The 24632-nt window shown below is 44.4% G+C and overlaps 1 protein-coding gene across 3 annotated transcripts in view; it reads right to left on the bottom strand.

The window, feature by feature from the left end:
* MTMR14 (myotubularin related protein 14) overlaps positions 1-24632 on the bottom strand; it is a 70500-nt gene that overhangs the window by 31325 nt on the left and 14543 nt on the right. For all 3 annotated transcript variants that reach the window (XM_066244868.1, XM_066244866.1, XM_066244869.1), the window contains 6 exons: positions 12371-12446; positions 12012-12072; positions 10381-10503; positions 8903-8976; positions 2739-2809; positions 2061-2135 (listed from right to left, as the gene is read on the bottom strand). In XM_066244868.1, coding sequence (XP_066100965.1) covers positions 2061-2135; positions 2739-2809; positions 8903-8976; positions 10381-10503; positions 12012-12072; positions 12371-12446 — 480 coding nt within the window. The remainder of the gene's footprint in view (positions 1-2060; positions 2136-2738; positions 2810-8902; positions 8977-10380; positions 10504-12011; positions 12073-12370; positions 12447-24632) is intronic.

The following is a 24632-nucleotide window of genomic DNA, read 5'->3' on the forward strand; positions in this document are numbered from 1 at the left end:
GATTAGCAAGCTAGTAGCCCCATTCTTAATTATCATCATTAAAATTGGTCTGGCCTGACCAGGCGGTGGCTCAGTTGATAGTGTTGAACTGGGATGTGGAAGACCCAGGTTTGAGTCCCCGGGGTCGCCAGCTTGAGCACGGGCTCATCTGGTTTGAGCAAGGCTCACCAGCTTGAGCCTAAGGTCGCTGGCTCGAGCAAGGGGTTACTCAGTCAGTCTGCTGTAGCCCCCTGGTCAAAGCATATATGAGAAAGCAATCAATGAACAACTAAGGTGCTGCAACAAAGAATTGATGATTCTCATCTCTCTCCCTTCCTGTCTGTCTGTCCCTGTCTCTGACTCTCTCTGTCTCTGCCACACACACACACACACGTCTGACATTTCAGTTAAGAGGACACTTTCACACAGTGATCATATTTAACCTCGCTACAATGCTGACATAGGTGTGTTCAACTTCACATTCAGAGAGAAGTGAGCTCATTTGCTCTAGGCCACAGAGCCTTGCAAGAAAGGATGAGCAAGCAAGGGCCTAGATCCAGGCTTCTATCTTTTAAGCAGAACTCCTCACACACACTGGACTCCTTTCTAAAGAGACAAACATCCTTGGCAGAAATCCTACTGTAGCTCATTTGGTGACTAAATAGTTTATCAGATACAGTTTGTATCAACATTAGGAGAAAGAATGTGCCAGGAGGGAAAATAAGTGTGGCTTGGGGTAGGGCCTACTTGAGACTTCTCCATACAATAATTTAACTAGGATGCCTGTAGGTTCCTTTGGCCACTCAATCTGTCTAGGTACAGCTTGGGACTTGAGACCAGGCAGCAAGCCCCTCCCCCCCCAGTTTGTTCCTTCTTCAGGTTTCTGGGGCATAACAACCATCTGGACTGCTCTCCTTCCTAACATTCTCTCCTGCAGAAACATCTGCATAGAGAAGACCTGACACCACTCTAACTCAGTCATTCACCATGGGCTTCATGAGTAGGGGCTGGATGTACAAGACAAAACAAAATAAGCACAGCCTCTACTTTTACAACCATTTGCTACCAGGAAAATAAAGTCCAAGATCAGGTGGGAGCACACAACTGCCTAACAGGAGGGCCAGGTCTCTCTGAGAAGGAGACAGCAAGGCTGAATGGGGACTGTTTAGATCTGGGGATAGAGGAAAAGAGGAGGGAAACGGGATGTTTTCAAGGTGTTCACTGTCACTGGTTCGGCCTTTCCAGCTCTAGGCTCTGTGTGTTTCTGCACTAAGGATGTACAGGCTGTGGTTCTCCATCCTCCTGGAACTCAGTCTACTGGAGATGGAGAAGCAGATCTCTAAATCACTGACTACAGCTCAATGGAAAATTCCAAGATAGATATGCCCGGGGGTCACTGGGAATGTAGACACAGGGCACTTGACCTTCTGGGGACAGGGGAGAGGAGACATCAGGGCAGTCTTCCTGGAATGCACACTGAGCCAAATCCTGAGGGCAGGTAAGAGAAGATGAGAGGTGAAGCTAGCAGGCAGAAGGAAGACCTGAGGAAGGGAGAGGAGAACAAGGCTACTTGTCCTGGCTGAAGCGAGTGGCAAGGACACTGCTGATGGCCTTTAGGCTTGCACAGTGGGCTAAACACAGTAGAGATGGATCCATCAAGACTGGGCCTCTTCCACGGGAGATGGTGACAGAGAGGAGCACAACGGAATAATTTTAAAGTTTCTATAATCAAATGAGGTCAGGCGGCTCTGCACTTCCTCTGGCAGAACACACATTTAAAAGAAAAACTGAAAAATGTCAAAGCCCAGAGCTGGAAAGCAGACACCATGAGGTCCTCTGGAAACAGAACCCCCTGGTGGATGAAATCTTTGAGTGAATCATGTTCAGAAAGTTTGGATTTTCTGGGCCAAGAGCAAATCAGGAGAGCAAGATAAGCAGTTCCTCCTTTCCTAGGCAATGAGAGGTCAGACAGAGGTCACCAACCCGGCCTTCAAGTAATTGCATGAGGGACTCGTGGGGCAAGCACCAAGGTCCCCACGGCCCCTTCCCTTATTCTGTCCTGCTTGAGTCAGGCCCCTCACCTGATACTGGCTCCAGTCAATGTTTAGAGAGCAAGTCAGGAAGTCAGGGATGCTCAGTGGGGCATCGACGTAGTCCTAGAGACAGAAAAGACAACCATGAGATTCAGGCTGGCCACTGGGAGAAGCCCTGGTGACAAGGCAGGTTGTGGCCCTGAAGCTGTGGCTAACCAGACAGGCAGGATGTCCCTTCACAGTGCTTGCCTTCTCCAGGCCAGGTGTCTGCGCTGCCCTGGGAGTGAGAACTTAAAAAATGAACAGAAACAGATACTACTGCTGAGTGGAGCTTTCTGGTGGCCGTTCAACTGTTTACTGCTGAGACAGATATAATCAACCTGCATTCAGCCTCCAGCAGGCTGCTGTGGCCTGCGCCACCGACGCAGGAAGGAACAGAATGCTGGTTTCACTCTTGACACAGATAGCTGGGCAGAGGAAGGACTTTTCCTATCTTGTCCCTGAAAACTCCTTTAAGGAAAAGGAGACATTAAAGGGGAGAGTATATATAATAAGAACATAAATATATATATACAAGAAGAGGGAGATAAAATGATGAGACTCAATCCGGGGAGAGAAGAGAAAGAAAAAGGGAAGCTGTTTTCCCCAGCAAGATTGCTAGCCGTCCTCATGTCTCCCTTTACAAAGAAACATGAGACTGAAGTTGATGAATGTTACTATTCATACCTGCTTCCAGTTAAAAATGAGCCCTTCAGCCATGTAATCCCGGTCCTTGTATTCCTTGAAAAATTCACAGCCTGGAAAGGAAGGGCAGAGTTATGACACTACTCTTTGTAGCCGTCTCCTGAGATGCCCCTAAGGGCTGCAGGATGAAGGTGACCACCGTCTCACATACTTCTCCACAGTGGTAGGCCTCAGATGAAGTCACAGCTGACATGGGTAGGGGCGGAGGGCTAGACTGGGCAGGTGAGAAACAGGAAACAAAGCCTCCCAAGCTCCTCTGGTTTCTAGTTGCATGCCTTCCCAAGGACGTATGACCTGCCCGCACAGCTCTCTGTGTCTCTTTCCATCTGTACTCACTCATTATTGGTCACTTCTGCCTCATTTCTGGTCTCTTTGTCCTACATGCTCGTGGAGTGTCAACAGAAAGCAAACGAAAAGCATGGCTTACATTTTAAGCTGTGTCAGCACTATCTGAGCAATTTATGTAGTTGCAGAAGATGACTCGCCCTCTGTTCTAATACCAACCTCAAAGGCTTTCAGTGAGGACTAAACATTGTAACGTACAGGAAAGGAGCACAGACAGAGCCTGAATGTGGCAAGTACTTAAAAAAACATATCTGTCTCCAACAAACTTGGCCAAGAGGTACTTTTTGTATAATTCGCCGGAAAAATTAAAAGGAAACTTCACTAGGGTAAACCCTCAGGAATACAGAGAGGAACACTTGAGAGAGAAAACCTTAGGCAACATTCCCAGCTGCAAATCTCAGCTTTCGCTTAGCTCTGTGACTGTGAACAAGTTATTTAAATTCTCTAAGCCTTGATTCTCATTGTAACATGGTTAAAGATAAAATGAAATAACACATATACAACACCTAGCACAAAACGGCATTCAAATGGCAACATATTTTCATCATCGTGCTGCTCCTGCAACAAGAGCCCACAGTGCCAGCCTGCAGCTTCCAGTCAACGGCTCAGCTAGGGAAGAATGAGGCTTGCTCTCACTCCGCAGCACGGAGCACCATGGCTGCTGTGCCTTCAAGCCACAAGGATGGGAGAAGGCACTTCAAAGGCTTCTTGCAGTTACTCTCAGTTCCTCAACCAGGGCCAACACAAACTCGGGAGTGTACATGGCTCTGGCTACAGGTCCCAGTTTGGTGAGGTCCCCAAAGGCAAAACAGTTGTTCAAAATTCTGTGGAAGTGGCCACAAGCCAAAACACTCACATGGAACTCTCCAGCTACTCTTGGGCCAAGCTCCTGCCTAAGGTCACCCCAGGGAAGAAAGTAAGGTTCCTGTGGAGATGAATGTCTAGAGACAGACCACGTGGTTTGTAGACTTGGTCTCACCACACACTTTTTTGCACTCTAATCCCTAAACCTCACTTCTGACTCAGAAGTCAGGGAACAACTCTCAGCCATAGCACTTGAGCCTGTTCTTGGGTGCCTCACTGGGAGAAAGAAAAAAATATAAATATTACAGGTCTGAGCTTATAAGCCCAGGATTAAAAGACATCAGTTATCTCTCTGAGCTCCTGTGAAGTGCTGTTTTTCCAAACTCAAGCTACTCAAATTAACACTGCAGGCTCTGGGATGAGCTCTGATCAGCCTATAATACAGAAGCAATATTTTCTTGTGAGAAATGAATAGAATTAAAATATAGACTCGGTGCTCAGGGCAACTTCTAAAGTTCATTACCTGAACAAGCTTCTGAAGCTCCTGAAAGGCAAGAGGAATGGGACCAAAAGTGGGCTGAAAACAGCCATACTTAAGGAACACAAATCAGACTGCTGCTGAGAGTTTTCAGTCCCAGCTATTCTGGTTGTCTGAAGAAGTGCTTCCAGAACACTTCTCACTTGCAAGGACCAGTTGAAGCCCAAATTGGTTTGACAGACCTAGAACTGATACCATCATAGTTCCTGTATGGGCTTCAAAGTCATCAGAGGGCTCAACTCAAACCCCTGAAACCTCAGCGAAGCACATTTGTGACTTGACTTGGATAATGGTAATTTTGTTTCTTTTCCTTTTTTTTGAAGTTGTAATGTGGCGTATAAAGAAATTCAAAGGCCCTGATGGGTTAGCTGCTCAGTGGATAGTGCGTCGGCCTGGCATATGTACATCCTTGAAAGGATGAGAAGGAAATATGCTAAAATTGTAAGATCATATACCCTATCTGTGAATTTTTTTCCCTGTTTTTCCCAAAACATTTATATACTACATCTGATAGTTGTTTATGTATTGATAAACATGGATACATATTGTTCCTGGATATTGTTCCAAGACCTCCAGTGGATGAGTGAAACGATAAATTCCAAACTTTATATATACTGTTTTCCCTACACATTCATACATTTTACAGCTTCTCTTTGGCATGTCTGCATTGCCAGCATCACTACTCTTAAGCTTTGGGACCATTATTAAGTAAAATACGAATTATTTGAACACAAACATTGCAATACCATAATAGTCGATCTGATAATTAAGATGGCTACTAATTGACTAATGGGTAGGTATAGCATAAACAGTGTGGATAAGCTGGACATCTAAGAGATGATTTGTATCCCGGGTAGGACAGATAGGGAAAGCATGAGATTTCATCACTCTATTCAGAATGGCACAGAATTTAAAATTTATGAACTGTTTATTTCTGAAATTTTCCATTGAACATTTTCAGATCATGGATAACGAAAGCTGAAACCACAAATGGGAGGGAACTACTTTATATAATTTTGTATCCTACTTAGCATCTCAAACATTTTTCCATGTCAAAAAGTTGAAGCATTTTTCTTTTCTTTTTTTTTTGGTATTTTTCTGAAGCTGGACACGGGGAGAGACAGTCAGACAGACTCCCGCATGCGCCCGACTGGGATCCACCTGGCACGTCCACCAGGGGCAATGCTCTGCCCACCAGGGGGCTATGCTCTGCCCCTCCGGGGCGTCACTCTGCCAAGACCAGAGCCACTCTAGTGCCTGGGGAAGAGGCCAAGGAGCCATCCCCAGCGCCCGGGCCATCCTTGCTCCAATGGACCCTTGGCTGCGGGAGGGGAAGAGAGAGACAGAGAGGAAGGAGGGAGGGGGGTGGAGAAGCAAATGGGCGCTTCTCCTATGTGCCCTGGCCGGGAATCGAACCCGGGTCCCCCGCACGCCAGGCCGACGCTCTACCGCTGAGCCAACCGCCCAGGGCTGAAGCATTTTTCTATGACCAGTAATATTTCATTCCACTATTAATGGCTGTACCATCATTTAAATAACAATTATTCTGATTAATGAAAACATTTTCTTAGTATAAACAAACATTGGATTGAACATCTTTACCCCCAACTTGGCTGGATTACGGCATAATGACTAACAGCATCCAAGGGTGTTAACATGACCCTTGCCATTTGGCTCAGTGGTAGAGTGTTGGCCCAGCGTGTAGATGTCCTGGATTTGATTCCCGGGCACGCAGGAGAAGTGACCATCTGCTTCTCCACCCCTCTGCCCTCCTCCCTCTCTTCCCCTCCCACAGCCATGGCTTGATTGGTTCAAGCACATTGGTCCCGGGCACTGAGGATGGCTCTATGGGGCCTCTGCCTCAGGTGCTAAAAAAAGCTCGTGTTGGCCCTGGCCGGTTGGCTCAGCGGTAGAGCGTCGGCCTGGCGTGCAGGGGACCCGGGTTCAATTCCCGGCCAGGGCACATAGGAGAAGCGCCCATTTGCTTCTCCACCCCCCCCCCTCCTTCCTCTCTGTCTCTCTCTTCCCCTCCCGCAGCCAAGGCTCCATTGGAGCAAGGATGGCCCGGGCACTGGGGATGGCTCCTTGGCCTCTGCCCCAGGCGCTAGAGTGGCTCTGGTCGCGGCAGAGCGACGCCCCGGAGGGGCAGAGCATCGCCCCCTGGTGGGCGGAGCGTCGCCCCTGGTGGGCGTGCTGGGTGGATTGATCCCGGTGGGGCGCAAGCGGGAGTCTGTCTGACTGTCTCTCCCCGTTTCCAGCTTCAGAAAAATACAAGTTCGTGTTGCAAGCATGACCTCAGATGGGCAGAGCACCGACCCTAAACGGGGGTTGCTGGGTGGATCTTGGTTGGGGCATGTGCTGGAGTCTATCTCCCCTCCTCTCACTTAGAAAAGGAGAAAAAAAAAAGGGTGTTAACATTTTAGGACTCATGTAACAAGTTGCCAAACTACAGCAGAAATGATATTGTGCTACTGTCCTGGAACAGTGGTTTTCAAACTTCTAGCAATACTATTTTATGTAATTAAGTCCTACTTACAACTACGTAAAACAAGAAAGCGATGCCTGGTTCCTCAGGCAATGCAGACCTTTCCCATCCTGCAGAGTGCTTCAGTCTATGAAGTGCCCCCAAAGCAGCTCCTGGGAGTTGAAAGTCTGGTCTGAAAACCAGACCTACCTGAGAGTTGCAGTGTGGACACTCTGGTTGGGACACTCCTGTCATGACGCAGCTCCGATGCTGTCAAGGTCATGGCATCATCATTATGGTCTGCATCTGCCCAAAGTGGCTTTTAGGGAAGAGGAGCTTCTCTAAGCCTTTCCTCTCATGTACCTGTCACTTGGCCTGGTGTTTACCAAGCACCAGTTAGGGGTGGGTATGGCACTTTTACCCTGAAATAAGGTCCATTCTCCTCATCTGATGGAGGATGAAACCAATGCTCAGAAGGGTTAAGGGACTTGTTCAAGGATACACACTGCTAAGGCTGGGACTTGAGCCCAGTTCTACATGGCACCAAATGCTAAGCTGGCAGAGAAGAGTGAAAAGAGACTCTGGAGAAAGCCACTGTAAGAGTACCAGGCTATCTGGGGTCACCAACTTACTCTGATGAGGATATGTTCTCCCTGCCAAGTACTAGATGAACTTGCAGTCCTAATAAGAAGACCTCCTGGCTATACAGCAACCTGCTGTCACTGGCCTGCCCTTGCTTTTGGCTATGTGGCTCCGAGATGAGGAGACAAGGTCCAGCACAGGACTGAAGGCAGATACTGGTGTTGAGAAGCAAGGGAGATGATTCAGGGAGACAGAGTACTCTTCCCCTTGTTTGCTGACAAAGTCTTACACTGCTATTAGGGCTCTTTGGCCTCCCTTTCTAAACAAGCAAGTATTGCCAGAAAACTTAAATGTTACCAATTGAACAAACACAGCTTTAGTATCCAGTGCAAAGAATATGGCCCTGAGGCCCTGGCTGGTTGCCTCAGTGGTAGAGCGCCGGCCTGGGGTGTGGAAGTCCCAGGTTCAACTCCTGGACAGGCACACAGGAGAAAGCGCCCATCTGCTTCTCCACCTTTCCCCCTCTCCTTTCTCTCTTCTCTCTCTTCCCTTCCCATAGCCAAGGCTCCACTGGAGCAATGTTGGCTGGAGCTCTGAGGATGGCTCCATGTCCTCTGCCTCAGGCACTAGAATGGCTCTGGTTGTAACGGAGCAATGCCCCAGATGGGCAGAGCATTGCCCCCTAGTGGGCTTTCTGGGTGGATCCTGGTCGGGCACATGCCAAAGTCTGTCTCTCTGCCATTCTGCTTCTCGCTTCAGAAAAATACAAAAAAAAAAAAAAAAAAAAAAAAAAAAAAAAACCCACAAAAAAAATGCCCTGGCCACAGGTCTCATACATATGTGCCAGAGACAAACACAGCTAGCTCTGTGCACACCAAAGTGCTTTGCAATATGGTGAGGCCACTACCAACTATATACAACTAGGGACAGAGCAATTACATTCTTCTGCCATCAGAACAACCTTGCCTGAGGCCATTTCAGACATGCAAAGGTTTACATCTGCTCGGCCAGCCTAGCATGATTAGCTGCTGACCCAGAGTACTAGAATGTCATTTTACACTCTACCTACACAGAGCATTTTAATAAACATGATCTTATCTAATCTTCACAACAAAAGCCTGAGCTAAGCCTTTCTTGGTTTCAAATGACACCTGAGAAAACCTGAGGCTCGGAGAGGTGAAGTAACTCACTCAAGGTTGTGGCAGTGAGTACCTGGGCCAGGACTTAACCCCTGGACCCCTCAAGCAGAAAGCCCCTTTCAGGACAGCGTCCTACCCTGCGTGTGAAAGCTGATGACTGGGAGCCACAGTGTACTATGCTGACACAAGATCCTCCCAGAAAGCTCTGGGACACTTATATACCTAAGTACATGGAAGCCTGTCACTAGACTAGACCTTGTAAAGAGCTCCCTACCTGGATATGGGATGGAGAGGAGAGTGAAGTCGGCATAGCGCTGGGCTTTGTCCACCTTCTCGGAGGAGGTTACACTACAAGACAGGACACAATATGTTATGACACCACAACACAGACACACCATTTCCCCAGTATTACAACTTAAATGAACCTCTTGCTAAAGAAACTATTCTTTGCCTGACCAGGCAGTGACACAGTGGGTAGAACATCGGACTGGGACGTAGAGGACCCAGGTTCAAAACCCCGACGTTGCCAGTTTGAGCGCGGGCTCATCTGGCTTGAGCATGGATCATAGATATGACCCCATGGTCGCTGGCTTGAAGCCCAAGGTTGTTGACTTAAGACAAAGGTCACTGGCTTGAGCAAGGGGTCACGCGCTATTCTGTAGCCTGGCCACCAGTCAAGGCACATATGAGAAAGCAATCAATGAACAAATAAGGTGCTGCAATGAAAAACTGATGCTTCTCATCTCTCTCCCTTTCTGTCTGTCCCTCTCTATCCCCTTCTCTATCACAAAAAAAAAACAAAAAAAAACTACTCGTCAGTTATAAATGATTTCCTTCAGCAGTGTTTACTTTGAACAATTAAGAAATATAACTCATCCTACCCTAAAATTACCAAGTGAGAGAGGTTACTCTCTCTCTAGTACTGCAGCAACCACCACCAGAACCTAAAGTTGCAGAACAACCTTTTTCCTAAGTCCCACAAACAAAGGCAGCTCAAGCACTCTAACCTAGAGGGTGGAGTAAGATGAGAGCCAAATAACTCTGGGCACTCTCACCTCACTATTCTCCGAGGACACCCCTAAACAGGGGACAAATAGCACCTGAAAGGTCAAGACTTAGGATTGTCTGACAGATGGAGGAGGAAGGAATATGGGACTATGCAGCTATCTGCAGATAGCTGCACCATAACTTAGCCTCAGTATGACTTTTTCTACGACCATCTCAGCGTAATTAAAAGTCATTATTATAAAAAGCAAAAACTTCTACAATTTCATCGCCCTCATCCACTTTCCATTTCTTTTCAAGTTTTGCCTTATCACATGAAGATCTGGTCCATTTGTGAAGTAAAAATTGAGTATGCACTGATTTTTTTCTTTTGTTCCATTTTAAAAGAGATTCTAGTCTACTAGACATGGTGTATAACTTGGAACCAAAAGAAAACCTTCAAGGGTGTCTAAGAGGAGGAGACAGCAAAGCACAGGTTAGAGATCCCCAGCTCCCTCAGTTACTATCTAGATGATCTTGAGCAAGTTACTTAAGCTCACTGTGCTTTAGTTTCTTGCCTACAAGAAGCGTGAGGCTAGAATCTGTCTTGCAGGGCTGTTTGAAGATACAATGAAAGGACGCTGGAAAGCCCTATTGCAAGGCCTGGCACGTGATGAGCCCTCAGTAACTGCTATGTATGACCACCAACCCGAAAAGCCTGTGAACTCATTGTCTCTGTCCAGCTCACCGTGGGTGCCCTGTACTTACTTCATACCAAACTTCACCTTCTTGTTCTCTACCATCAGGTCACAGATGTATTTGACTGACAGGTACCGAAGCAGTTTGATGTCATAGCCTCTGACCTTATCAAAAAGATGTGTGTCGGAACTTCTGAAACAAAAAGCCAGAGAGAGAAGTTGTACTGCATATTCATTCAGAAACTCTGGGGGTGGGGAGTGTGTTCAAGGAAGTATAGATGTCACTGGCAAGAACTTGTTTCCCTTCTCCAGAAGATGACGGGAAGGGGAGACAGGAAAACTGGTCTAGGAAGGGTGCAGAAAAGGTGACTCTGTAAGAGATTACCCCCTCTCTGAGATGCATTTCAAAGAGGAGCAATTTGCAGCCCTAAACCCAGAAAAGGTTTTTGGCCCAGCCTGACATTAAGCCAGAAGATTTAAGATAATCTCTGAGTTCTAAATAGCAGCAAGCTGGTGGCTGAAAGAGCCTTTGAGCTTCCATTATAGCTTATATCCCTCCACCTTTTATGACCATTTTTAGTCATGGCTTGCTCAGCTCATAATGTAAGAGACTGAAATTCCTGATGGGAGACGGACTTTTTAAAGTTATCTTATCAACTGATTGTGAAATACTAGCAAGTGAATTCCTTCTATTTACCAGGCACATAAACCGAGGAGAAAGTTAAAATTTTCTAATCCCGAGACTGCCTTTTGATCAGTCACACAGATTAAGGCAAAGCAGAATCAGTAAATAGTTGCCATTAATTTTTTTTTAATGCCCAATGCTTAGCTGTCTCTAGCAGTCTCCTTGCCAAGAACAGCGTATGCTGTGAAAATGGCATGGCTGAGGCAGAGGTTGCCTGACCTCGGGAAGAGCCAAACATTCCTGAGCACAAGCCAAAGCTGCTGCTCTTGGAACTAACAGGCAGAACCCTGGGCACAGCAAAATGCCTTTCAGGGACTGAGGCATGACTGTGAGCAACTACTAGGGAGCTCATGTGCAATAGACACTTGATACCAGTTAAAGACTTTCCATGTGGCACATACCAAGCAAAGGAGCTTTTCCAAAATATCCTACAATGTTGTTTTCTAAAAACATCTGGAAAGAAGGTATGAAGAGTGTGAAGCAGCCCATTTCCTGCTGTTAAGGTGCCTAAAATACTTGTTTGGATCAAGCACCCTTATGGCACCAGTCACACGCTGTGGCTCCTAGTCTACAACCCTAATGTGGGTTCTGTGGCCATTGCCCTGTGCCTTAGCACCTGGTGTGCTATGTGATATCTGGCAGGCAGGCAGGCAGGCAGCCATCAGCACCGTGGTCACATCCGTGAATTTGTAGGACTTAAAGACACAAATAGGAGTCTGGGCCTTGTCTCAGACTGTGGTACCAGGAACCCCAGGGCTGGGACATTATCTCTGGGATCCTGATGTGCAGCCAGGGTAGAGAAAGACTGCCCAAGTATTCAATAAAGTCAGCTTTGGTCTGAAGCTATGGAATGGACTTCAACAATCCTATTTCATGGACTTGGCAATGGGAGGAAAGGAGCCAACCCACTCACCTGGATCAGGGATGAATAAATATGGTCAGTATAAAAACAGCCACTACTAGTCAGATGCCCCTACCCCAACACAAGCACAGACCCGTAACAACCTGGCACTGACCGAAGAGCACAGTCCTCCTCCGTGACGTCCTCTGCGTCTGCCCAGGCATCATCTGCACCCCCTGCAGAAGAAACCCGTCTGTCAGCACTGAGGCAGTAGCATGGGGCTCCACGCAGGGGCTTCCCGAGCAGCCTCCTTCCCACCAGCTCCATTCCTAAGGAAGCCCTTGTGTCTTTTCAGCACCAGATGCCCCATATGCTGGCAGTCTTTATCCCAAACATCTCCTCAGGTGATAAAAGAAGGCCCCCAGTCCCTCCCCAGCTTGCTTGCACCCTCTACCTATGCCACTGTGACAAAGGTAGCTATTCTCTATGACTGGGCTCGTTTTTAGTCTCAAGAGAACACAGCTTAACATTCACCTGAGAAAATATAGTTGTAGCCAGTGCGTCCATACAGCTCCCCCCATCCAGCTAGCGTGGCTGACCTGCAAATGTGCTGGGAAAGAAAGAGTTTTCAGGGTCAAATGATTTTCTAAGTGTTATGTTTTTCCTAGCTTTATTGAGATATAATTGACATATGACATTGTGTAGATTTAAGGACTACGGCATGCTGATTTCATTACACATATATTGCAAAATCATTACCACTCTAAGGTTAGCTAACACCTCCATCATGTCACATAATTAGCATTTCTTTCTTTTTATTTTTCTTAAGCGAGAGGAGGGGAAATAGTGAGACAGACTCCTGCATGTGCCCCAACCACGATCCACCCAGCAACCACTTTGGGACGGATGCTCAAATCAACTGAGCTATTTTTAGCACCTGACACTGACGCACTCAGAGCAACTGAGCTATCCTCAATGTCTGAGGATGATTCTCGAACCAACTGAGTCACTGGTGTGGGAAGGGAAGAGGGAAAGAAAGGGTTGAGGGGAAAGGAGAAAAGCAAATGGTCACTTCTTTTGTGTGCCTTGACTAGGAATAAAACCTGGGACGTCCATACACCAGGCCCACACTCTATCCACTGAGCAAACCAGCCAGGGCCAATTAGCATTTCTTTTATGTGGCAAAAACACTTAAGATCATCCATCTTTTTTGATTTTCAAGTATTATTAACTATAATCACCATGCTATACATTAGATCCACAGAGAATTTCTTTGTTTTGGTCCTGGACAGGGAGCTCAGTTGATGAGAACATCAACCCCACATGCCAAGGTTGTAGGTTTGACCCTAATTAGGGCACATACAAGAATCAATCAATGAGTGCAAAAATAAATGAACCAGGCCCTGGCCAGTTGGCTCAGCGGTAGAGCGTCGGCCTGGCGTGCAAGGGACCTGGGTTCGATTCCCAGCCAGGGCACAAAGGAGGAGCGCCCATTTGCCTCTCCACCCCCCCCTTCCTCTCTGTCTCTCTCTTCCCCTCCCGCAGCTAAAGCTCCATTGGAGCAAAGATGGCCCGGGTGCTGGGGATGGCTCCTTGGTCTCTGCCCCAGGCGCTAGAGTGGCTCTGGTCGCGGCAGAGCGACGCCCCGGAGGGGCAGAGCATCGCCCCTGGTGGGCGTGCGGGGTGGATCCCGGTCGGGCGCATGCGGGAGTCTGTCTGACTGTCTCTCCCCGTTTCCAGCTTCAGAAAAATACAAAAATAAAATAAATAAATAAATAAATAAATGAACCAACAAGTCGATGTTTCTCTTTCTCCCTTCCTCTCACACTCTAAAATCAATAAAAGAAACAAAGAGAAAGTCAGAGAGAGGGAAAGTTAGGGATAGACAGACAGGAAGGGAGAGGGATGAGAAGCATCAATTCTTCATGGCAGTACCTTAGTTGCTCAGTGATTGCTTTCTCATATGTGCCTTGACTGGGGGGCTACAGCAGAGTGAGAGATCCCTTGTTTATGCCAGCAACCTTGGGCTTCAAGCTAGTGACCATGAGGTCATGTCTATGATCCCGTGCTCAAGCCAGTGACCCAGCACTCAAGCTGGTAAGCCCGTGCTCAAGCTGGTGAGCCCATGCTCAAGCCAGAGACCTCAGGGTTTTGAACCTGGGTCCTCTGCACCCTAGTCTGACTCTTTATCCACTGCACTACCTCCTGGTCAGGCAGGACATATTTGTCTTAAAATAGGATATTTGTATCCTTTGACCCACAGTCAGTTTTTTTTTTTTTTTAGTACACTGTTGAAGGAACACATGGACTCCTCTGCTTCTTCCAGGCCAGCAAAAAGGGTCCAGGGGCACTCACTGAATTTTTATCAGAATCAAGACCACAGGATTCAATCCGAAGTATGCCTAGAGTATAATGTACTGCAGAGAGGCAAGATGGCGATGGAGTAGGCGGACGTACCAACTTCCACCTCCCATAACCAAAGTGGATTACAAACTAATTTTAAGAACCATCATCTAGAAAAACCAACTTTGGACTAAACTAAGAGGACTCTACAACCAAGGAACACTAAAGAAGCCACACTGAGACTGGCAGGAAAAGCAGAAACGCAGAGAGGGCTGCCCAGCTCCCTGGAGCAAAGGGCAGCTGGGAGAAAATTCACATGGGGGGGAAGTGAGTTTAGCGGAGAGGGGAGGGTCCTGAGCCCCAGGAACAAAGCCCCAGCCTGCAGCCCCAGAGCCTAGAAGAGGCATATGGACAGTAGTTAGCTGCGAATCAAGTCAGGATACTGTTTGTGAGAAAGAGACAGATTTCTCAGACCCAGGATTTTTCTTAAAGGGACCGCACAGAAAACCTCTCTCACAACCACTCATCCGGGGCTCTGGAGGCGGGAGAGAGGAGAGGACCGGAGGAGCGGGAAGAGAGTGTAATCTAGGAGGCACAGGAAGAAACACTTTGAGGGACAGCTACCCTAACCCCTGTGCTGAGTCACACCCCAAATCTGAAGCAAATATTTCCCCAGGAAACAGCACTACCAGCAAAGGGAAGGAGGACACCAGCCAAACAAGCTCTCCTGAAGCACTCAGAGCAGAGTCGCTTAGGAGGAGGGAGCTTTTGGGCCTACAGTATGGAGTGTTAGGGTCTGAGCTGCAGAGCCCCAATCCTGCGAGGGCTGGCTGGAGGGCAGTCGGTGGCAGGACGCGGAAGCACGGCTCCGTCGGCAAGGGCAGAAACTGGCCGGCCACAACTGAGGCCCGGGTGTGAGCTCAGTCTAGGCCAAACGGTGGAGGGAGGGGGGGGGAAGAGGACGGGGATGGGGACGCACATGGAGGGGATGTGCAAAAGTGGTCAGCAGGCCCTGGCCGGTTGGCTCAGTGGTAGAGCGTCGGCCTGGCGTGCAGAAGTCCCAGGTTCGATTCCCGGCCAGGGCACACAGGAGAGGCGCCCATCTGCTTCTCCACCTCTCCCCCTCTCCTTCCTCTGTCTCTCTCTTCCCCTCCCGCAGCCAAGGCTCCATTGGAGCAAAGATGGACCAGGCGCTAGGGATGGCTCCTCGGCCTCTGCCCCAGGTGCTAGAGTGGCTCTGGTCACAACAGAGCGATGCCCTGGAGGGGCAGAGCATCGCCCCCTGGTGGGCAGGGTGTGGCCCCCTGGTGGGCGTGCTGGGTGGATCCCAGTGGGGCACATGCGGGAGTCTGTCTGACTGTCTCTCCCCGTTTCCGGCTTCAGAAAAATACAGGAAAAAAAAAGTGGTCAGCCCAGCTGCGGGCCGCCTGCAACCTCACCTGTGGGTGAAGGGCAGGAGTGCTGGAAGGGGCGAAGACCCGCCCTTGAGAAAGGGCGCTGCGGGCACACAGCCTCATCCATCCTGCGGAACTGAGGCTTGCAGCCCAAAGCAACAGCCAGCTCCTACCATGAGGGTGGGGTGAAAGACCAGAACAGGTAGACACCCATGATTAAGCAAAGGTGCTCACCCTGCGGTTGCCTGTGGTGCCGACTCCACCCTCGGGGGTAGGAATAAGGCTGAGGCCAAGGTCCCTGAGGCTTGCAGTGCAGACACGTGATCAAAGCCCCTCCCTTGGAGGAATGGCAAAAACCGCAGTGACAGCCCCAGTGAGTTGGCACAGGCAATGCCCATACCCAAACGCCCTAGGCAGCAAGAGCAGAGGAGGTGGAGGGCCTGCAGACAGACCACACCTAGGGAACACAGAGGCCATACCCATTGAACTCCAGTGGCCAAAACTTTCTTATACATAGACAAAATGGGAAGGCAGAGAAATGCAACACAAATGAATCAAGAGAAATCCCCGGAAAAGGACCTAAATGAGTCAGATATAACCAAATTACCGGATGAAGAGTTTAAAATAACGATTGTTAGAATGCTCAAAGATCTTAGAACAACAACAGATGGTCATTACGAACACCTAAATAAAGACAAAGCAAATATAAAAAAGGACACTGAAATAAAAAAAAAAAAATCAGTCAGAAATGATAAATATATTATAAGTAAAGACCACAATGAAAGGAATTAAAAGCAGGATGGATGAAGCTGAGGATTGAACCAGTGAGACAAAATAAATAAAAATACAGAAGCAGAGCAGAAAAAAGATTCAAAAAGTCTGAGGAAACTCTAAGAGAGCTCTGTGACAACATGAAGAGAAATAACATCCACATCATAGGGGTTCCTGAAGAAGAAGAGAAGAATAAGGGATAGAGAATTTGTTCAATCAAATCATAGCTGAAAATTTCCCTCAATTGATGTAGGAAAAAGTCACACAAGTTCAAGAAGCACAGAGAATTCCACTAAAGAAAAACCCAAAGAAATCTACACCAAGACACATCATAACTAAAATACCAAAGCTAAGTGATAAAGAGAAAATATTAAAAGCTGCTAGAGACAAAAAGGCTATCACCTACAAAGGAGCCCCCATAAGGATGACATCTGACTTCTCAACAGAAACACTTGAGGCCAGAAAGGAATAGCAAGAAATATTCAAAGTAATGCAGAACAAGAGCCTACAGCCAAGACTACTTTATCCAGCAAGGCTATTGTTTAAAATTGAGGGAGAAATATAAAGCTTCCCAGACCAAAAAAAAAAAACAAAAAACTCAAGGAATTCATTACAACCAAACCAATGCTGCAAGAAATGCTAAGGGGCCTGTTGTAAACAGATCAAAAGGGGAAAAGAACACAGCAAAAGAGGAATACAGCTTTAAAGAATAAAATGGCAATAAACAACTACATATCAATAACTTTAAATGTAAATGGATTTAATGATCCAATCAAAAGACATAGGGTAGCTCCGTGGATAAGAAAACAGGACCCATACATATGCTGTCTACAAGAGACACACCTTAAAACAAAAAATGCACATAGACTGAAGGTAAAAGGATGAAAAAAAAGATTTCATGCAACTGGAAATGAAATAAAAGTTGGGGTAGCAATACTTGTATCAGACAAAATGAACTTTAAAACAAAGGCTATAGTAAGAGATAAAGAAGGTCACTACATAAAAATAAAGGGAGCAATCCAACAGGAAGATATAACCATTATAAATATCTACGCACCTAATATAAGAGCACCTAAATATATAAAGTGTTTGATGGATATATAAAGGGCAAGATCAACAGCAATTCTATAATAGTGGGGGATTTCAATACCCTACTAACATCACTAGATAGATCCTCAAGAAAGAAAATTAACAAAGAAACAGCAGACTTAAAAAACACACTAGATCAACTGGATTTAATAGATATCTTTAGAACCGTTCATCCTAAGGCAGCAGAATATACATTCTTTTCAAGTGCTCATGGTACATTCTCTAGGATAGACCATATGTTAGGGCACAAAAGCAGTCTCAATAAATTTAAGAAGACTGAAATCATATCAAACATATTCTCTGATCACAATGGCATGAAACTAGAAATCAACCACAACAGAAAAACTGAAAAATACTCAAACACTTGGAAACTAAATAGCATGTTATTAAATAATGAAAGGGTTAACAATAAGACAAAAGAAGAAATAAACAAATTCTTAGAAACAAATGATAATGAGCATACATCAACTCAAAATTTATGGGACACAGCAAAAGCAGTCCTGAGAGGGAAGTTCATAGCATCACAAGCATACCTTAAGAAGCTAGAAAAAGCTCAAATAAACAACTTGACCCTGTATCTAAAAAAACTAGAAAAAGAACAGCAAGTAAAGCCCAGAGGTAGTAGAAGGAAGGAAATAATAAAGATCAGAGCAGAAATAAATGACAGAGTCTAAAGCAGGGGTCTCAAACTCGTGGACCGTGGGCTGCATACAGCCCACCAAACAATTTTGTGTGGCTAGCAGACTAATCCACGAAGTTCAAAATATTTTGGATAAAATTAAGTAAGCCTAGGGGCCTACTTGTATTTTTCATTTCTCTAGCATCCTAGCTAGATATTAGCTTAGTTAACAGCAGTTGTGATGCGAACTACAGTTTCTGATCGTTTTGTGACACTGAGTAAACTGCATGTACGATTGTGCTTGTTGTACTGATTTTTTTTTGTTTTCAACTGCAGTGAGAAAAGTGTTGCGTAACAGTTGCCTTTTGTAGACCTAGTGCGGCCCGCCGAACGGCTGTGATCTTGCTCTGCGGCCCACATGCTGAGTTGAGTTTGAGACCCCTGGTCTAAAGAAACAATACAGAGGATCAATGAAACCAGGAGCTGGTTCTCTGGAAAGGTAAACTAGATCAATGAACCTTTAACCAGACTCACCAAGAAAAAGAGAGAGAGGATTCAAATAAACAAAATTAGAAATGAGAGTGGAGTAATAACAACGGACAAAACAGAAATACAAAGGATTATAAGAAAATACTATGAAGAACTGTATGCCAAAAAACTAGACAACCTAGATGACATGGACAAATTCCTTGAAACATATAATCTTCCAAAAATTAATCTGAAAGAATCAGAAAACCTACACAGACCGATTACAACAAATGAGATTAAAAGTTATCAAAAAACTCCCAACAAACAAAAGCCTGGGACTATGGCTTCATAAGTGAATTCTACCAAATATTCAAAGAACTAACTCCTATCCTTCTCAAGCTATTTCAAAAAATTCAAGAGAAAGGAAGACTTCCAAGCTCCTTTTATGAGGCGAGCATAATTCATAATTCTGATTCCAAAACCAGGCAAAACAACACAAAGAAAGAAAATTATAGGCCAATATCCCTGATAAACTTAGATGCTAAAATCCTCAACAAAATATTAGCAAACTGCATCCAGTAATATATGAAAAAAATCACATATCATGATCAAGTGGGATTTATATTGGGGAGGCAAGGCTGGTACAATATTTGCAAATCAATCATTGTGATTCATCACATAAACAAAAGGAAGGAGAAAAACCACATAATAATTTCAATAGATGCAGAAAAAGCATTTGATAAAATACAGTACCCATTCATGATCAAAACTCTCAGCAAAGTGGAAATACAGGAAACATACCTCAACATGATAAAGGTCATCTATGACAAACCCACAGCCAACATCATACTCAATGGGCAACAGTTAAAAGCAATCCCCTTAAGATCAGGAACAAGGCAGGGGTGCCCCCTTTCACCACTCTTATTCAACATAGTCCTGGAAGTCCTAGCCACAGCAATCAGACAACAAGAAGAAATAAAAGGCATCCGAATTGGAAAAGAATAAAATTATTATCATTATTTGCAGATGATATGATATTGTATATAGAAAACCCTAAAGTCTCACTCAGAAAACTACTGGACTTGATAAATGAATTCAACAAGGTGGCTGGATATAAAATTAATACTCAGAAATCAGAGGCATTTTTATATATCAACAATGAACTATCAGAAAGAGAAATTAAAAAAACAATTCTCTTGCCTGACCAGGCGGTGGCGCAGTGGATAGTGTCAGACTGGGATGCGGAACACCCAGGTTCGAGACCCCGAAGTCACCAGCTTGAGCGTGGGCTCATCTGGTTTGAGCAAAAATTCACCAGCTTGGACCCAAGGTCGCTGGCTCCAGCAAGGGGTTACTCGGTCTGCTGAAGGCCCGCGGTCAAGGCACATATGAGAAAGCAATCAATGAACAACTAAGGTGTCGCAATGCGCAACGAAAAAACTAATGATTGATGCTTCTCATCTCTCCGTTCCTGTCTGTCCCTGTCTATCCTTCACTCTGACTCTCTCTCTGTCTCTGTAAAAAAATAAATAAATAAAATAAATAAAAATAATTAATTAAAAAAAAACAACAAGAAAAAAACCAATTCTCTTCACTATTGCAACGAAAAAAATAAAGTACCTAGGAGTAAATTTAACCAAGGAGGTTCAAGAGTTGTACTTGGAAATTTATAAAACATTGATAAAAGAAATCAAGGAAAATACAAACAAGTGGAAGCATATACCATGCTCATGGTTAGAAGAATAAACATCATTAAAATGTCTATATTACACAAAGCAATTTATAAATTCAATGCAATACCAATTAAAATACCAATGACATACTTCAAAGATATAAAACACATATTCCAAAAATTTATATGGAACCAGAAAAGAACACGAATAGCCTCAGTAATCTTGAAAAGGAAGAATAAAGTGGGAAGTATCATACTTTCTGATATCAAGTTATACTACAAGGCCATTGTACTCAAAACAGCCTGGTAACTGGCATAAGAACAGGCATATAGATCAGTGGAACAGAACAGAGTACCCAGAAATAAACCCTCAGCTTTATGGACAACTGATATTTGAAAAAGGAGAGAAGAGCATATACAATGGAGTAAAGACAGCCTCTTTAACAAATGGTGTTGGAAAAATTGGACATCTACCTGCAAAAAATTGAAACTTATACTATTCACAAAAATAAACTCAAAATGGATAAAAGACTTAAATGTAAGCCGTGAAACCATAAGCATCTTAGAAGAAAACATAGGCAGTAAGCTCTCCGACATCTCTTGCAGCAATATATATGATATTTGCTGATTTATCTCCACAGGCAAGTGAAATAAGAGAAAGGATAAACAAATGGGACTATACCAAACTAAAAAAGCTTTTGCACAGCTAAAGACAATAAGAACAGAATAAAAAGACAAACTACATAATGGGAGAACATATTTGACAATATGTCTGATAAGGGGTTAATAACCAAAATTTATAAAGAACTTGTAAAACTCAACACCAGGAAGACAAACAATCCAATCAAAAAATGGGCACAAGAAATGAGTAGACCCTTCTCCAAAGAGGACATACAGATGGCCAATAGGCATATGAAAAAATGCTCAACAACATCACTAATCATTAGAGAAATGCAAATTAAAACCACAATGAGATATCACCTCACACCAGTCAGAATGGCGCTCATCAACAAAACAACAGAGAACAAGTGCTGGTGAGGATGTGGAGAAAAGGGAACCCTCCTGGCACTGCTGGTGGGAATGCAGACTGGTGCAGCCACTATGGAAAACAGTATGGAGATTCCTCAAGAAATTAAAAATGGAACTGCCTTTTGACCCAGCTATCCCACTTATCTTTATTATATGCGGCTTAAGTGTCTGTTTGTCGCAGATAGCTTATTGGTTGCTTGTGTAACTGTACTACCCAATGGGGTGAGTTGCCATGGCATTCAAATAGTCCCGCCTTCTGGCATGCCACCTCACAAATTGAGGTTAAAGATTGGAGCAATTATTATGCTGTTAAGAAATCTTAACAGCAGAAGGGGTCTTTGCAATGGTACAAGACTAGAGGTTCTCCAATTGAAAAATGTCATAATAGCTAAATCTTTGACTGGCTCCTCTAAAGGTGAAATACATGTCATTCCAAGAATTGATTTGGCTCCATCTCAAACAGGGTTGCAGTTTCAATTGAGACATAGACAATTTCCTGTAAAACTTGCCTTTGCTATGACCATCAATAAGTCTCAGGGCCAAACGCTTATGCGTGTTGGCATTTTTTTACCTGAGCCTGCATTTGGACACAGTCAACTTTATGTTGCCTGTTCAAGAGTTCGTGAAAGAATGGATGTAAAATTAAAATAATTGATGGTCCTCTGCAAGGCGAGCTTAAAAATGATGGAAAGATCTACACAAGAAATGTTATGTACAAAGAGATCTTTGACATGTGAATTAACATTTTATTATTTAAATCACCTTTATTTATTGGTAGCCTGGTGGCTCTTAAGAAATGTACCGCCAGTGGTTTCCTTCATTGCACTCTACTTTAAGCAATTAAGCAAGTAAAGGGGGAAACCCCGTGGGGCACTAAGCAAAGGGGCGTCCTCGCCGCCTGCCCTGGGTAATTCAGTTTGAATTAGCAGACACCTTTGCACAAATCATTTTAATTACAATTTATGATATCTAGAACAGTGGTCATTTCGTATGACCGCTGGGCTTTCTAGTAGGAATATACCCCAAGAACACCATAGCACTGTTTCAAAAGGAGTAACGCACCCCCATGTTTATGGCAGCATTGTTCACAATAGCGAAGATCTGGAAACAGCCCAAGTGTCCGTCAGTGGATGAGTGGATTAAAAAGCTTTGGTACATATATACTATGGAATACTACTCAGCCATAAGAAATGGCATCGGATCATTTACAACAATATGGATGGACCTTGATAACATTTTACTGAGTGAAATAAGTAAATCAGAAAAAACTAAGAACTATATGATTCTGTACATAGGTGGGACATAAAAATGAGACTCGGAGACATGGACAAGAAGGTGGTGGTTACGGGGGTGGGGGGATGGTGGAAGGAGAGGGGGGTGAGGGGCACAAAGAAAACCAGATAGAAGGTGACGGAAGACAATTTGACTTTGGGTGATGGGTATGCAACATAATCAAATGTCAAAATAACCTGGAGATGTTTTCTCTGAACATATGTACCCTGTTTTATCAATGTCACCCCATTAAAATTAATAAAAATACAAAAAAAAAAAAAATTAAACATGTTAACTTCAGACTTACTATGAAAATAATGTAAAATGTTAATAACTTTTATATGGATTACATGTTGAAATATCAAATTTTTGGATATAATGGGGTTTATAAAATTACTTTTATTAAAAAATTATATATATATAATGTACTGCCTATGTCAAGGGGGTATCACCCCAAGTGTGTGGCACCAGAGTGTCAATAACAGTAGTGGATAGACTTAACAACTGTCACATGTGCACATGTATTTGGTGGTTATCGCATGTGTATATGTGCTGGGTATGGTACTGAAACATTTATACCATCTTTTCACTGAAATTTCACCATGAGCCCATGAGGTAGATGTGGTAGGTGGCACGCACTGTTGCTCCTTCACAGAAGAAGACAGGTACAGGGAGGTGAAGTAATGCGGAAGGTTATATAATGAAGGGTAAGCTGAGATTTGATCTAAACCTACCTACCTCCAAAGCCTGTGCACTCAAGGTTACTTTGGAACTGTTCAGTGTTGGGTGAGCAATTTTTGAAGCAGAAGGCCAATTATGGGAGAAGTGTTTGGGAACTTATCTTCTTAAAGACCCTAATGGTAAGGGGGAAAGGGTCTGATTCTTGAAAGCAAGATAATGGGGGGGGGGAGGGGGCACATGGCTTGAGTTGTACTGGCATGTGTTATAATGCCAACCCTTCCCGAGCATCTAAACTGCTGGTACCAAATCTCACTCTTCTGTGCCTTTTTCAGTTAAATATTTTCAGAGCAGACACACACCCCTCTTCAGTGTTTGAGCTCTGAAGCACTATTTCCTGAATTTTTAAAGGCTCAGATACATCTTTCTGGTCCAGTTCTTCCATATCCATTTGACTTGTCCTTGTCTTTTGGTAATTGAGGCAGCCAGAGAACTAGTCAGATAGAGAAGAGCAGGTGAGCCGGCCAACTCCCCAAATGGGCATTAACTACCACATTGGTCCGAGCTGGCACCTGGGGTAAGCTGAACCCCACTGCAGTCTAACTCCTGTCCCCTGCCCCCTAGCCTCACAGCTCCAATTCTTAACATCATTTCTGCACTTGAAGCTTAGTTCTTAATGAAAAAGCAGGATGCACTCTGAATGCTCTTCATTTACCAAATTAAGAGAGGCTTCTAATTCTGCATGAGGAATATGGTTCTGTACAGTTTGCTAATCTAGTTAACCAACTTTGACACACAGAATAAAAGTGGCTGACTTCTGCTCCCCATCTGTTAAGGAGGGAAGTAAAGAGAAAGATAATATGTACCAGTTTTAATTGTCTAAAAACCAGATACAAGTATTAGAGGAGAAAATGGCATGGGAGAACATCCTACCCTTAAATGCTTAAATTGAATTTTTAATAATATACCTTATTTAACCTAATGTATCCAAAATATGTCAACATAAAGTCACTTTATAATTATTATTTTACATTCTTTGTATCACATCTTCAAAATCTGATAGGTATTTTACATTTATATCACATCTCAATTAGGATGCTTTATTTTTAGCCTTTAAAGGGAAATAAAGTTGCAAAATAAACGCAAAATAAAGTTGCGTTTACCACCCTCTTACAAGAGACAAAGGACCCAGCAACTCTACTTCTGGGTACTTGCTGGGTTTCCCCAAGTATAAGACGCACCTTAAAAAAAATTTTTTTTAAAAATTGGGGTCTAAAAACTGGGTGCGTCTTATACAGTGGTTGTAGGGTTTTTTTTACTTGTCTTTCCTGCTTTTTCGTGCTTGTTGAGGAGTTGTATGAATTTTATGATGAATAAAACTTGAGTTCAATATCTATGTAATATATTGTTTTTCAAATTTCGAGCCTCAAAATTAAGGTGCATCTTATACATGGGGGGAAT

The sequence above is a fragment of the Saccopteryx bilineata genome, chromosome 10, assembly GCF_036850765.1.
Source record: "Saccopteryx bilineata isolate mSacBil1 chromosome 10, mSacBil1_pri_phased_curated, whole genome shotgun sequence".
Classification (NCBI taxonomy): domain Eukaryota; kingdom Metazoa; phylum Chordata; class Mammalia; order Chiroptera; family Emballonuridae; genus Saccopteryx; species Saccopteryx bilineata.